This window comes from Pleurodeles waltl, chromosome 4_1 (genome assembly GCF_031143425.1).
Source record: "Pleurodeles waltl isolate 20211129_DDA chromosome 4_1, aPleWal1.hap1.20221129, whole genome shotgun sequence".
Classification (NCBI taxonomy): Eukaryota; Metazoa; Chordata; class Amphibia; order Caudata; family Salamandridae; genus Pleurodeles; species Pleurodeles waltl.
The window spans coordinates 187691250-187704934 of NC_090442.1; the positions used below are offsets into that span (position 1 = coordinate 187691250).

Sequence of the window (13685 nt, forward strand, 5' to 3'; positions counted from 1 at the left end):
CCACTCTATTCTCGTGGAAGACTGTGTATGGTTCCTTGGAGGACAAAGCCTGAATTTCAGTGACCCTCCTTGCGGAAGTAATGGCTACCAAAAAAGCCGTCTTCCACGTAATGGGCGAGACATGCCCAGACGATGCAGCTCTCGACCGAGATGAACCACTTCTTATGGAGACCACCGGAGATGATGGAGTGGTCTTATCCGCCGGCAGAAGCCGATGCTCTTCTCCTTGTACGACAGGCAAAACCTGTGTCGACGTCGACAGCTGCAACTACGTCGAAGGGAGTGCCGTAGGTTGTTCTGGTCTCAACGTCGAGTGCCTCGACGGTGACCGGTGATCCCTTGACCGCGACCTGCACGACGTCGTGTGCCTCGCCGTCGAGTGGTGGGCCGTCGACGGTGGATGTCTTCGTTCTCGCCGTTGAGGCGATTCCGACGACGTTGCACTTGACGTCGAGGGGTGGGAGGCCTTCGGCGGCGAATGGGCACGCCGGTGATGGCTCGACGTCGATCGGTGGGTTGCCGTCGACGGAGATCTGCCCCTGTGGTGGCCATGTTCTCTCGACGTCATATCCTTCGACGTCGGTCGGGTGGCCGTCGACGGCGATCTTTGACGGTGTGATGGTGGCAGCGATGACGTCGACGGGGAACAAACAGGTATCTTCCTACCTGCTGACGTCGATCTAGCCTGTCTCTTCTGAGAATGGCTTGATGGCTGCCTGGGAAGCGAAGAGGACGATGTCTTCTGCCTCTCATGAAGACCATGAAGCCTGATCTTCTCCCTGTCCTTCAGAGTCCTTTTTGACATGTTCTTGCAGTGTCTGCAAGTGTCAGAGCAGTGACTCTGAGGCAAACACACAATGCAGAGAGTGTGTGGATCTGACTGGGCCTTCTTCTTCCCACAGGAAGGGCACTTCACAAAAAGAGAAGCCATTTTTCAGTCAGGAAAAAACTTTGAGACTTAGACAAAGGTGTTAGATGTCGAGTGAAAGCAGAAAAAACGCTTTTTGAAGTATTTTTCAGAGAAAAACTCAGAAAAACTGAGAGCTCAATGCTCCAGGATCCTCTCAGAAGAAGCCGGAAAAAAGAACTGACCTAACTGTGAACCAACTGTCACCTCCCCTTCACCCCTGAGGCATGGTGGGATACTGGAGGTGCTCAGGGTCTTAAAGGCACGGTGCCAGAATTTTTATGGTTCTCCTGTGTTAACCTGCATGTAGCCTATTGGCTAAGAATGCTCCATTGTTTTCAATGTAGTTTTTTCTCTGATGTTACTACTGCTTATTTCCCTAGGCCCAGTTATGGGGCTTTGAAAAATATTTTTTCTCTTATTGTAGTTTTGAAAAGGACTGGTTAAAAAAAAAAAACTCCATAGAAATAAAGCATTTTAGCCTGTTTATGATTATAGTCTGCATTGCTGTTTTACACACGTATATAAGAGTTCAGTATGAAAATTTGTCTACTAAAAATGCTTTGTATATATTTTTCGTGCTTATTTCATACTTTATACGTGTGTATTTTATATATGCTCCGGGGTCCCCGCACAAGGGCGGGAATATTCAATTTTTATGACTTTGATGAGGATACCCCTGGAAGAGAAATTTACATTTCACTGTGCCATTTTTTCCCCTAAATTTTTAACGCCTGCACAAGGCAGGCGTTAAATATGATGCACCAATAGTAACCTAGGGGCCTCTGTGTGCTTTGCTATGCTAGCATCAACATTTTTGACCCTAGTGCAGCAAAGAGTCACTACAGTGCTAACGACCGCCATATTATAAATACGACGCAACCGTGGTGTCGTTAGGTGGCGGTAAGGGATGCAAGAAAAGTGGCGCATTGTGACCAATGCACCACTTTCTTGTAAATATGCGCCATTATGTTTTAGATAGTTTGCAACAGGGACTCAGAGGTAAAAACAAACGGTATTGGGCTGATGCGCTCTATACTTTTTCATGAGATAAAGTATTCTAGCTCTTATTTCATCAGATAACAGTCTCAAGCATGTGTCTTGTAAGCTTACCAGTGTGATCATAGTACAGAGGCATTAGGCTAAATTCACAAAACTATTTTCAAACATGATTATACATGTAAAGATAAATATTGCTCTTTTCATACTAACATGAGCTCATAGAACAACTTCTAACAGGCATACACAGTTCTACTGTGACATTTCCCACTACAAGTTCAATGAGAGTTTAAAACTCTCACAAAATCATGGGTTTGAGAGAATTCACTAAATCTAATCCCACCCTGGAAGTTACTGGAGCTTTACTCCAACAAGGCACTGGAGTAAGTACTCTTCCATGGAAGGAAGGAAGAACAGATCGTTTCCAAACCTGGTGGGGGTGTAGGGAAATAGAACCTTAATCTCTTGAGAAATCTTCATTATACATTTGTTAGAAATAGGGTCTTCTAGTTGACAGTCAGTTTACACCCTGTCCAAGTAGGGACTCTCACTTTAGTCAAGGTAAGGGAGTCACACTCCTAAGATAACCCCTGCTTACCCTCTTGGTAGCTTGGCGCAAGCAGTCAGGCTTATCTAAGAGGCAAAGTGTAAAGTATTTGCACACACACACACACACACAGTAACACAGTGAATCCACTACAAATGGACACCACACCAGTTTAGAAAAGTAGCCAATATTTACCTGAATGAAACAAGAAGAAAATTACAAAAATCCAACATACACAAGAAAAGGTATATATTTTTAAAGTTAAAAGATTCTTAATCCTTAGGAATCAATGGATGCTTTGTTTTAGCACAAAATACCTGGTATGTGTCAGAAATAAAGTTGCAGGAGAAAAGATGAGTCAGAAAAGCAAGCAATGTGTTGATTCCTTACTCACAAGTGAGGCCGTGCGTTAAATCTTTTCCCGCCGGGTAGGCGATGTGTTAATTCTTTCCCACGCAGGAGAACGATAGGTTGATTTCTGGACACACAGCCTCAGGTCCTTGCTGCAATGTTGAAGATTTGATGCCCAGGGTTGATGGGTGGAAAATTCTGACTCACTGTGCAATGGGTCCACATTGAGAACAGGGGCTGCGTTGATTCTCCAGCCGTGTGGCAGGCGCTGTGTCAAATTTTCCAGCCGTGGGACAGGTGCTGCGTCGATTTTTCTGACCCATACACAGAGGTGCATGGATATTCCCCCACATGTTAGCAGCTTCCACTTCTAAGGGACCAGGGATTGTATTTGGCAGCAGTTAGAAAGTCAAGGCTCTCAGCAGAAGAGCCCAGGCACTGGCAGATGGAGTCTTTGATGTTCCTGAGACTTCACAAGAGGAGGCAATCTCAGTTCAAGCCATTGGAGAAACTTCACAAGCAGGATACACAACAAAGTCCAGTCCTTACCCTCTCCAAAGCAGAAGTAGCAACTGCAGGCCAACCCAGCAAAGCAGCCACAGCAAAGGTGCAGTACTCCTCCTGACAGCTCATCAGCTCTTCTCCTTGGCAGAGTCTCCACTTGATCCAGAAGTATTTTAAAGTTGTGGGGTCAGCAGTCCAATACTTACACTCATTTCTGCCTTTAAAGCAGGCAGACTTCAAAGGAAAATCTTTGTAGCGAACAAGACCCTGTCTTTCCTTGTCCTGGCCCCAGACATACTCTAGGGGGTTGGAGACTGTATTGTGTGAGGACAGGCACAGCCCTATACAGATGCAGGTGCCAGCTTCTCCCATCACTCTAGCCCAGGAAGACCCATCAGGATATGCAGGACACGCCTCAGCTCCCTTTGTGTAACTGTCTAGAGCAGTCGTCTCAAACCTTTCCAGTGATAAGAGCTACTTATGTTCAATGAAAATCACACTGAGCCACTAAAATTTGTGATGAATACTGACCGCTCCATGCAAGACAGTCAGCAGTAAACACATCAGTGCATCTTACAGGGTTGCCAGCAGTAATATAAAGAAACGTTATAAATTTGGAATGCATCTAAATGGGTAATACATAACAGCCATAGCTGCAATCCCACTGGCAATATGGCTAAGTCTCCCAAACGCCACAGGATTTGTCATGCAAATGATAGTTTTAAATACATTTTGGAAATGTATCCATTTTTCTCCAATCATCTGCTTATGAGTTCAGAAAATACACACATTTTCGTCGCAAATACATTATTTTTATATATATATATATAAATATATACATATATATATATATCATACTTAGCAAAAGCTTCTGTATTAGTTGCCTAGGCTGAACACAGGAGAACTACTTACAGGTAGCTGGAGAGCTACTAGTAGCTTACGAGCTACTCGTTGGAGACACCTGGTCTAGTGAATTCACAAACAGTCCAACTGTCAGTCTGACCCAGCCATGTATTCCACAGCCAGGCAGAGGCACAGAATGGTTAAGCAAGAAAATGCCCACTTTCTAAAAATGGCCTTTTTGCAACTTACAATTTAAAAAACAACTTCACCAAAATATGTATTTTTAAATTGTGAGTTCAGAGACCCCAAACTCTCTATCTGCTCCCAATGGGAAATTACACATAAAAGATATTTCAAGGCAATCCCCATGTTAATCTATGGAAGGGATAGGCCTTGCAATAGTGAAAATCGAATTTGGCACTATTTTCACCATCAGGATATGCAAAACACACCAGTACATGTCCTACTTTTTAAATACACTGCACCCTGCCCATGAGGCTGCCTTGGACATACCATAATGGTGACATACTGGTAGTAAAAGGGAAGGTTTGGGCCTGGCAAGTGGGTACATTTCCCAGGTCGAACTGGCTGTTAAAAACTGACTGCACACACAGACAAGTTGTAGGGCTATTCATGTGGGTGGCACAGTAGCATTTGATTTACCTGCCCTGGAAACACACAGTGCACTTCACTAGGGGCTTACTAGTACATCAAATATGCAAATAATGGATAAAACAATCACCAATACAATTTACACAGGGAGCAATTTCACTTTAGCACTAATCACTAACTAGTGGTAAACTGCCCAGAGTATCAAAACCAGTAAAAACTAAATCCAGCGCACAGTCAAAACACATGCAGGAGGCAGAAGCAAAAAGACGGGGGAAACCACCCCAAGGATGCCAGGTCTAGCAATATTAATCTAGAGTATGAAAAGTGATATGCAATAAGGGTAATAGCGGTTAGCGTTATCAATACAAATATTTAAAAAATGAACATACAAAATGATGTAACATTTTATGAAAGGGCTGACAGGGTCCTGAATTGTACTCTGTACTGTACAAATGTTCCCAACTTCTCATGTAGTTTTCCTCTGACAGTCTGAGAAGAATGCAGCCGTCCTGCTGTGAGTGTCTTCGGTCCTTCAGAGATTCTTTTCCTTAATTAACAGAGGGATTTTATACAACGTTTACCTGAATAAAAAAGTGAAAATATGTTCTTGCTTCCCAGGCTGTGCGTAATTCAGCATCAGATTTGTACACTTGTAAGGTAGTGAGAATGTGGTGTGTGAATTACACATGTAAGTACAATGTGGGCATGCTACCTGTGCAAATTATATTTCCCAAGAAGACCTATACATTCTGTAGCCAAATAAAACCATCACTAATAATATCCATTCTCAGCACTGTCGTTGCAACGGAGACTTTCTCTGAACAACACAAATCATCAAGGATTTCAAGACGCACAGGTGGTGTCCTCTCCTCGCACCATTCCCAGCTCTCCTCCAGCCAATGTTCAGCATCTTTCCAGAAAAGGGTACAACTGATGTATATATTGTCAATGAGGCTTGTAGAAGTCATTGGAGTATGATTTGTATTAGTATTCTTCATCATTAAACTATGCTGCATGCACAAAATTAAAAGTATTTTTTGACAGGAGTATCCATTTGGAGATATTCGATTTTTTGAGCTAACATTCAACCAAGAAACAGTTAGTCCGTCTTTTGTTGCCTGTTATGGATAGGATGTTATAGATAGAATGCAAATGCAAATTGCAATGCAAACATACAATGATGTGATAACTATGATGAATACTTCCTCGGACATCCCATATCTATGTATTTCGTGATCACCTGCAAAGTGAAAAAAATCAAAGTTATGTTTGCCATATGCATTTCCTCAAAAATTTGAAGAAAGGTGATCAAATAAGCTTAATCTTAAGTCTTCAAAATGTTCCATTTCTAAACCGTTTTAAGGAACTTTTATTTTAAAAATTCTCACCTATGTTTCATTGCAGGCATTTTTTATTTACATTCAGGAGTACTCTTGCCACCTGTGTAGAAATGATGGAACCTTCTATAACCCAATTTGTGTTGGTATACTTTGTAAATGTATTTTGATTTTGAATGATTAAAAATTGATTGCAATCGTACGGCTTTTAACAAAACTGTCTCATTGAGCAAATTCGGCAAACCCTTGAAGAATTGCTATGTATTCAATTTGGAGGGTTTTGTTTAAACCACAAATCATTTTAGTTTGCAAAATTCTTCTCTAGAAGCAATCCTCTCTATAAATGAAAGATTAAAAAGGGAAGTTCTAAATATATGTCATTTGTATATAAACAAATTCAGTATACAACAAGAAACTTAGTTCACATGCTCATACAATGAAATGACTGCACAGTAAACTTTAAAGCCAGAAATGCGCTCGGATTCTGTACATAGCAAAGTATCAACTAGTAGAGGACATGTGGACTCCAAATGATCTACCAACAACCGTATAGTTGGTCTGTGGAATAAAAGAAACAGAAATCATTTTTTTGGATATTATGATCAAAAACAACGGCCACTGGAATAATTTTTAGATGTTCTATTCTCTTCCCCACTACATACATCTCATTAAGCCTAGCAGTGGCGTAGTGAAGCAGCATAAGTTAGTGCAGCTACTTGGCTCCATAGAGTGGTCGAATTGGGTCCCACTAAGCGTTACTTAGATGGTCATTTATGGACACCTTCTGTCTGCAGGCAAAATGCTCATAAGCAATATTACAAGGGAGTATAATGACAGAGGGATGCAGGAAGTAGGCTTACATGCACAGTAAAGAACACAAACTGAGAAACTTTGAAGTGATGATAAAAGGGGAAAATACAGAAAAAGACATAAAAAGAGAGCATAAGAGAGCAAGCAAAGCAAATGAAAGGTGAAAGACAAAAGTTGGGTAGGAAGAAAGAACAAATGGAGAAATTAAGGAAATATGATTTGAATAAGGAAGAAAAGGTGAAAGGTCCCATGGTAGGGTGAAAGAAAGTGTGAGAATGCATGGAGGGGCGAAAGGATGGATGGAATAGTACAAGGATGCATATGTGAAGGGGTGAATGCATCAAAGGATGAAGAACAGACACCTATGGAAGAGTGAAAGGATTGGTGGTTGAAAGGGTGGAGGTTACTGATGTGTAATTGCAAGAAAGGAAGGATGTATACATGGAAGAACGAAAGAATGGGTGAATGAAAAGGTAAAGATGGACACATGGATTCATAGATAAAAGGGGTAAAGGATGGATGGAAGAAGAATGAAAGAGTGAAGGAACTTTCCTGAGGGTCAGATTTGCTTGCTTCGCATCCTCTGTATGATTAGTGGTATGGTACAAGTGGGGGCTATTTTAATTTTCTGGCCACTCCTCTGGAGCCTAATGTATAAATTCTCAGATACAGGTTATGGGATTTATATAGAAAAACACACTTCAAATTGCTTAAAAGACAACACATTTGCTTGAGTATCCCTTGTTGAGCAGAGGCAATATAAAGGCATTAGAGACAGATTTACTACCGTGAGCTTACTGTTCATTGGGATAGTTATCAGTGATTGGCTGAGCATCTGCACATTATGTGCAAACAGTATACAAAGGTTCGGGGTTTTAACGTCTTTTTATTAAGATATTTTGGGTGCTTACTGACTCATAAGCATAACCCCAGAGACAGAAGCAAAGACGCTGATGATCCTAACCAATTAATGAATAAAATGAATGCCTAATAGTGTAAGCCTTCTGAATGCATACTTGCCAACCCTATCAATTTAGGTGGTTGGTAGGCTAACGTCTTTGACAATTCCTACCACCTATAGATTTTCCTAGACATTCTTACAGCTTTTTAATGCCTGCTATCAGATTCCAATTGGATCATAAAACACTGTCTTTCGAGCATGTGCTTTGAACGCCTTTCAGGGGCCAAGTCAGGCTTTTATTTAAAGCAGTTTTCTAATATGCCCTATTATATTCTGTATTTTACTTTGTGCTTCTGAAAGTTTCTCATTACTAGAATTTGAAAAAGAGAAGTGGCATCAATACTTAAGCTTTTAAAACAAAACTTTTGAAGATTTTTCTTCTGAACATTTTAGGAATGCAAAGATGCGTGTCACACAGTTCTGCAGTTTCTGCTGCAGTTACTAACAGCATAGACAGATAAAGGCACAGTAACCAGAGCTCACTCACTGGCATGTAATTTAAGTTTAATGTTGTAATCTGGGTCACAAGCCGCATGCTCTTTGATCTACATCCAATTTCACGTCATGAGGCGTCCTGTGATGTTGTCGGCCCAATGGTCTTGTGATGTAATTTCCGGTAGTTGTTAGAATATTAATTAGCTATTTTGACCCCTGAAAATCATTCTTCCTTTTGGTCACAAAACGTGTCAAGTATGTGAAAGAAGAGCAAATACTTGAGGTGAAAAGGGAAAAAACAGAACGCAGTAGCTGTGGAGAAGTGTACTTGAGCAGGATACAGGAGAAGGAGGTGGAAGGAGCTGGGAGACCTGTCGCTGGTGTGTGCTGGTGATTGCAGACCTGCCTAGATGAAGTCTTAATAGTGGAAATGGAAGAAATTAAGAGGCGGTGTCTTTGAGCACTGACACCGGTATTGTACTGTGAGGCTCCATTCCCTCCATCAATATGTAAAAGCACAGATAGACTAGTGACAAGAGGGAAGTGGGTGAGAGGAAGCGAGTGGCGAGTGGTCTACATGTCAAAATGATGACCTACAGGCAGGCATACAGAGAACGTGCAATCACGATGCAATCATGAGAAAGAAAAAGTAACATCCTCTGGTAGGAAATCCACATTTTCTGCGAGGTCATCCCAGATTTTTCACCTTTAGCTGGAACCTATATTGTTAGTGGCTGTAGAACTCTGTGCACTTTGCCCCTGCGAACTTGTAGTAACATGCGTGTGCTCCACATTGGACCATGTCGAATTGTGCTACACCAATTGATTATGGTCCTATTGGTATAAACCTAATTGGCATATTTAACTTACCTACAAGTCCCTAGTATACGGTACGGTGTAACCTGGGCCAGTAAGTTAAATGTCGCTAGTGGACTGCAGGACCTATTGTACCAGTCACTACAGTGACAGTGCAAATATGGCTTCAAGCCTACCACTGTAGCCGGAATGTGGCAGTGTAAAAACTGAAAATCGGCCTGTCAAAATAAACCCAATTAACAAGCCAAAACCTTCAGTGACCACTGTGTAGGTCGTGTAGCCTACAAAGAAGGGTATATTGTATTTAAAAGTAGGACATGTAAAAACATCATCTTTACATGTCATTACAGTGATTAGCACCCAACAGCTATTTTCACTGTGGCAGGCCTCGCTGACCTATGTAGAAAACCAGAGCACAATAAAATACTAATACTGTATCTCAGGAATGGAACTAGCTCAAAAAATAATTTAACAACTATTTTTAGTAGTTATTAAAAATACAATTCAATGGAGAAGTCAGATTCAGAAAAGTTCCTGGAGTCTAATCTACATTGACTCTTGAGCTTCTCCCAGCAAGTAATTAGCCTTGAAGATTTGTGAAAGTGTGAAGTGCCTCCCAGGAGCAAGCAATAGTGTGAGACAGTGGCCTCTTTCTAGCATCGTTACCCCCACGTTTCACCTGTTTGTTAGTGTTTGTCAGTGTGTTTGTACTCTCTCACTGGGATCCTGCTAGCCAGGACCCCAGTGCTCATAGTGTGTGGCCTATGTGTGTGTTGTCAGCATGCTTAACTGTGTCACTGAAGTTCTGCTAACCAGAACTCCAGTGCTTATGCTATCTCTACTTACCAAATTAGTCACTATAGTTTAGTGACTTTATATTCCAATTGGCACACTGGACCCCCCTTATAAGTCCTTAGTATATGGTACCTAGGTACCCAGGGTATTGGGGTTCCAGGAGGTCCTTACGGGCTGCAGCATTTCTTTTTCCACCCATAAGGAGCTCAGACAAACCTTTCTTCAGGACTGCCACTGCAGCCTGAGTGAAATAGTGCCCACACTATTTCACAGCCATTTTCACAGCACTTAAGTAACTTATAAGTCACCTATATGTTTAACCTTCATTTACATAAGGCTAGGTGCAAAGTTACTAAGTGTGATGACACCCTTGCACTAGCAAAGGTGCCCCCACGCTGTCCAGGGCCAATTCCCTGGACTTCGTGAGTGCAGGGATACCATTACAAGCGTGCACTACATATATGTCAATACATATATGTAGCTTCACAATGGTAACTCCGAATATGGCCATGTGAGGTGTATAAGATCATGGAATTGTCCCCCATTCCAAATCTGGTATTGGGGTGTCAATTCCATGCATACTGGGGGCTCCACCATGGACCCCCAAGTACTGCCAAATCACCTCTCTGAGGTTTGCACTGCAGCCCCTGCTGAAACATCACAGATAGGTTTTTGCCCTCCTGTAGACTGAGCAGCTCAATCCCAGGAAGGGTGTTACGCCCTCTCCCTTTGGAAATAGGTGTTATAGGCTTGGGAGGGGTAACCCCCCTGAGCCTCTGGAAATGCTTTGAAGGGCACAGGTGATTCAGTGACCTGCCCCCCACCCCCAGTCTCTGCTCTGGCGTGAAACTGGACAAAGGAAAGGGGAGTGACCAGAGCTCCTCCAGTGTGTCCCTCGTGTTAGCCATCTTGGATTCCAAGGTGTGGGGACACTCTGGAGACCTCAGAGTGGCCAGTGCCAGCAGGTCACATCAGAACCCCTCCTGATAGGTGCATACCTGGGTAGGTAGCCAATCCCTCTCTTTAGGGTCTCTCCTTTGGGTGTTTCCTCAGATTCAGCTCGCAAGATTCTTCAAGGAATCCTCTGCATCCTCTGCTTCAGCTTCTGACAGTCAGATCAACCACAGACTGCTCCAGGAACCGCTGTAACTACAACAAAGTATCCAGGAAGACTCCTGGAACCTGCAACTTCAGCTCCAGCCAGCATTTGCAACAGTTTCCAAGGTGTGCACACTCTGAGGACTGCCTGTCTTCATCCTGCACCAGAAGAACCAAAGGAATCTCCTGTGGAGTGATGGAGTCACTTCCCTACTTCTGCAGGCACTCTTCTGCGATGACAACCGGTACTCTTCTCCTGATGACGAGTGTGCTCCCTGGAACACAGGTGGTGGACCGACGTGACCTAGACTGTCCTAAGGTCCAGCTGTCCGAATTTGGTGGAGGTAAGAGCTTGCCTCTCCGTGCATTGACAATACCCCTGTGCACCCCATCATCTCCAGCTCCTTCGGCTTCTGTGCACTTCTTCCAAGAGCCTTCATGCACAGTGTAGCCCAGGTCCCCAGCACTCCATCCAGCAATGCACAACTCGCTGAGTTGTTCTCTGGCAGCGTGGGACCTTCCTTTGTTGTGCTGCGACGACCGCACTTTGCATCTTCTTTGTCCCCGTGTCCTGGGACTCCCGTGGGTGCTGCCTGGTCTTCTGTGGGCTCGCTACAGTGCTGAGGCCCCCTCTTTCTCCTCAGTCCGAGTTGAGACCCCCAGGTCCCTCCTGGGTCCAGGCAGCGCCACTTTGACGCAAACCTGCGTGAACCAAGGCTTGTTAGCGGAATCCAGCGCTGCGAACAGCCTGCATCGAACAACTCGACATGGGGCATCTCCTGCACCACCAGGAACCCGCAGCCATCTTCTTTGGTGCTCTTCTGTACTCTTCTTCTTACTGGAGAATCCACTTTTGCACCATCTTCTGGGTTGGCAGGAGCTCCTGTCCTTCCTGGAATCTTCTGCGACTTCTGGACTTGGTCTCCTCTTCACAGGACTTCAGGTCCAGAAATCCACCGGTTGTTGATTGCAGTCTTGCTTGGCTCTTGCAAAATCTCTTATCACGACTTGTAGTGTGTCCTGAGGAAACTTGCAGTACTTTACTCCTACTTTCCTGGGATCTGGGGTGGGGGTACTTAACTTACCTTAGGTGTTTTCTTACACTCCCAGTGTCCCTCTACACACTACACTTGCCTAGGGGGAATTCGAGACTCACATTCCACTTTGTTAGTATATGATTTGTGTTGCCCCTCGGCCTATTGCATTCTATTGCATTTTCTACTGTTTTCACTATTCTATCACTGTTTACTTACATGATTTTCAGTACTAATACTTGCCTTCAGAAGGAGTATTGCCTCTAAGATATTTTTGTCCTTGTGTCACTAAAATAAAGTGCCTTTATTTTTGGTAATACTGAGTATTGTCTTTTATTGTGTATAAGTACTATGTAACTATAGTGGTATTGCAGGAGCTTTGCATGTCCCCTAGTTCAGCCTAAGCTGCTCTACTACAGCTACCTCTAGACAGCCTAAGTTGCTAGAACACTGCCCACATTTCACTAATAAGAGATAACTGGACCTGGTATAAGGTGTAAGTACCTTAGGTACCCACTACAAACCAGGCCAGCCTCCTACAAATAAGTCCTAAATGGGCAAAGACAAATCCTCTGAACTCCCTAGGATATGCAGTGTGGGGCTGTTTGCATTCTTTTTTACACTACAGTATCATATATTGTTTGAGTGTCACATTCTGCTTGACAGGTCTGCTGGGTTAACATATGACACTTTGAACACACCTGAAAGGGTAGACCGGGGTGCTAAGACAATTCTTGTGGATCCACTGTCTGGTTCCTGAAGGACTCTGTTTATATCCCACAGACTTCTGTCTGAGTTTGTTGTGGGTACAGTGGTTGACTAAAACTGGACTTTTGTGTTACATATAGGAGAACATGAGGATTACCATAGTAATTCCCCCCACACACCCCTAACCCTCAGAGCCCAAGTTTAGTGTGGCTAAAGACTTTCAACATCTTTAATAGGCCCAAAGTGGGTAGTGGTAGCCCCGTGAATTTTTACCCCATTGGTTAAGGAGTGCCTAGGTGTCATTCACACCCACTAGCTAGTGGCAGGCACACCTGTGACAGCTCCAGGCTCCCACTTCAGAACACTCCTGGATCGGGAGGAGATCAATAGAGGACTGGACATGTCTGTAAGCAGAGAGAAGCCCTGAAGGAGTGAACCAGCTCTCTCTAGTAAAAAGGAAAAAGAAGTGAACTCCAAGGGCTATAAAACTCACCTGCTCATGGTACAGGGGGACAAAAAGCTACAAGAGGCCTTTTACTGTAAGTACCCAGCTGACCAGTGACAACTGGCCCTGGATTGGATTCTGCGGTTAGCCTCTGCCTGAGTTCCTCTGAGTCCCTTAGTTCCTCCTCTGAGATCCTGGGAGACTTTAAAAGTGTACTACTGGTGGATCGGGACTTCCACGACTACCTCAGAAGGTAAAATCTTTGACCAGGAAGAACCTGGTTGGTGTATCTGGTCAGCCTCAAACTGCGCCTATGTATCGGTCTCAAAATGGCCATTGACTATCACTGGCACTTTGTGCTTTTTGCCACTTAAAAAAAATCACATCTCTGATTCCCCTTACAGAATTCTTCTATTTTGACTGTGTTACTATTTTGGTACTGCATAAATTATGTACAAATTGCCATAAGTTACACCTGTCTGC

The 13685-nt window shown here is 43.4% G+C and overlaps 1 protein-coding gene across 1 annotated transcript in view; it reads right to left on the reverse strand.

The window, feature by feature from the left end:
- Positions 1–2637: 2637 nt before the first annotated feature.
- The window catches only part of LOC138287543 (uncharacterized), a 124381-nt gene continuing 113333 nt past the window's right edge, over positions 2638–13685 (reverse strand). Inside the window, exon 5 of the mRNA XM_069228032.1 lies at positions 2638–6003. Within this exon, the coding sequence (XP_069084133.1) occupies positions 5885–6003 (119 nt within the window). The 3' untranslated portion in view covers positions 2638–5884. The remainder of the gene's footprint in view (positions 6004–13685) is intronic.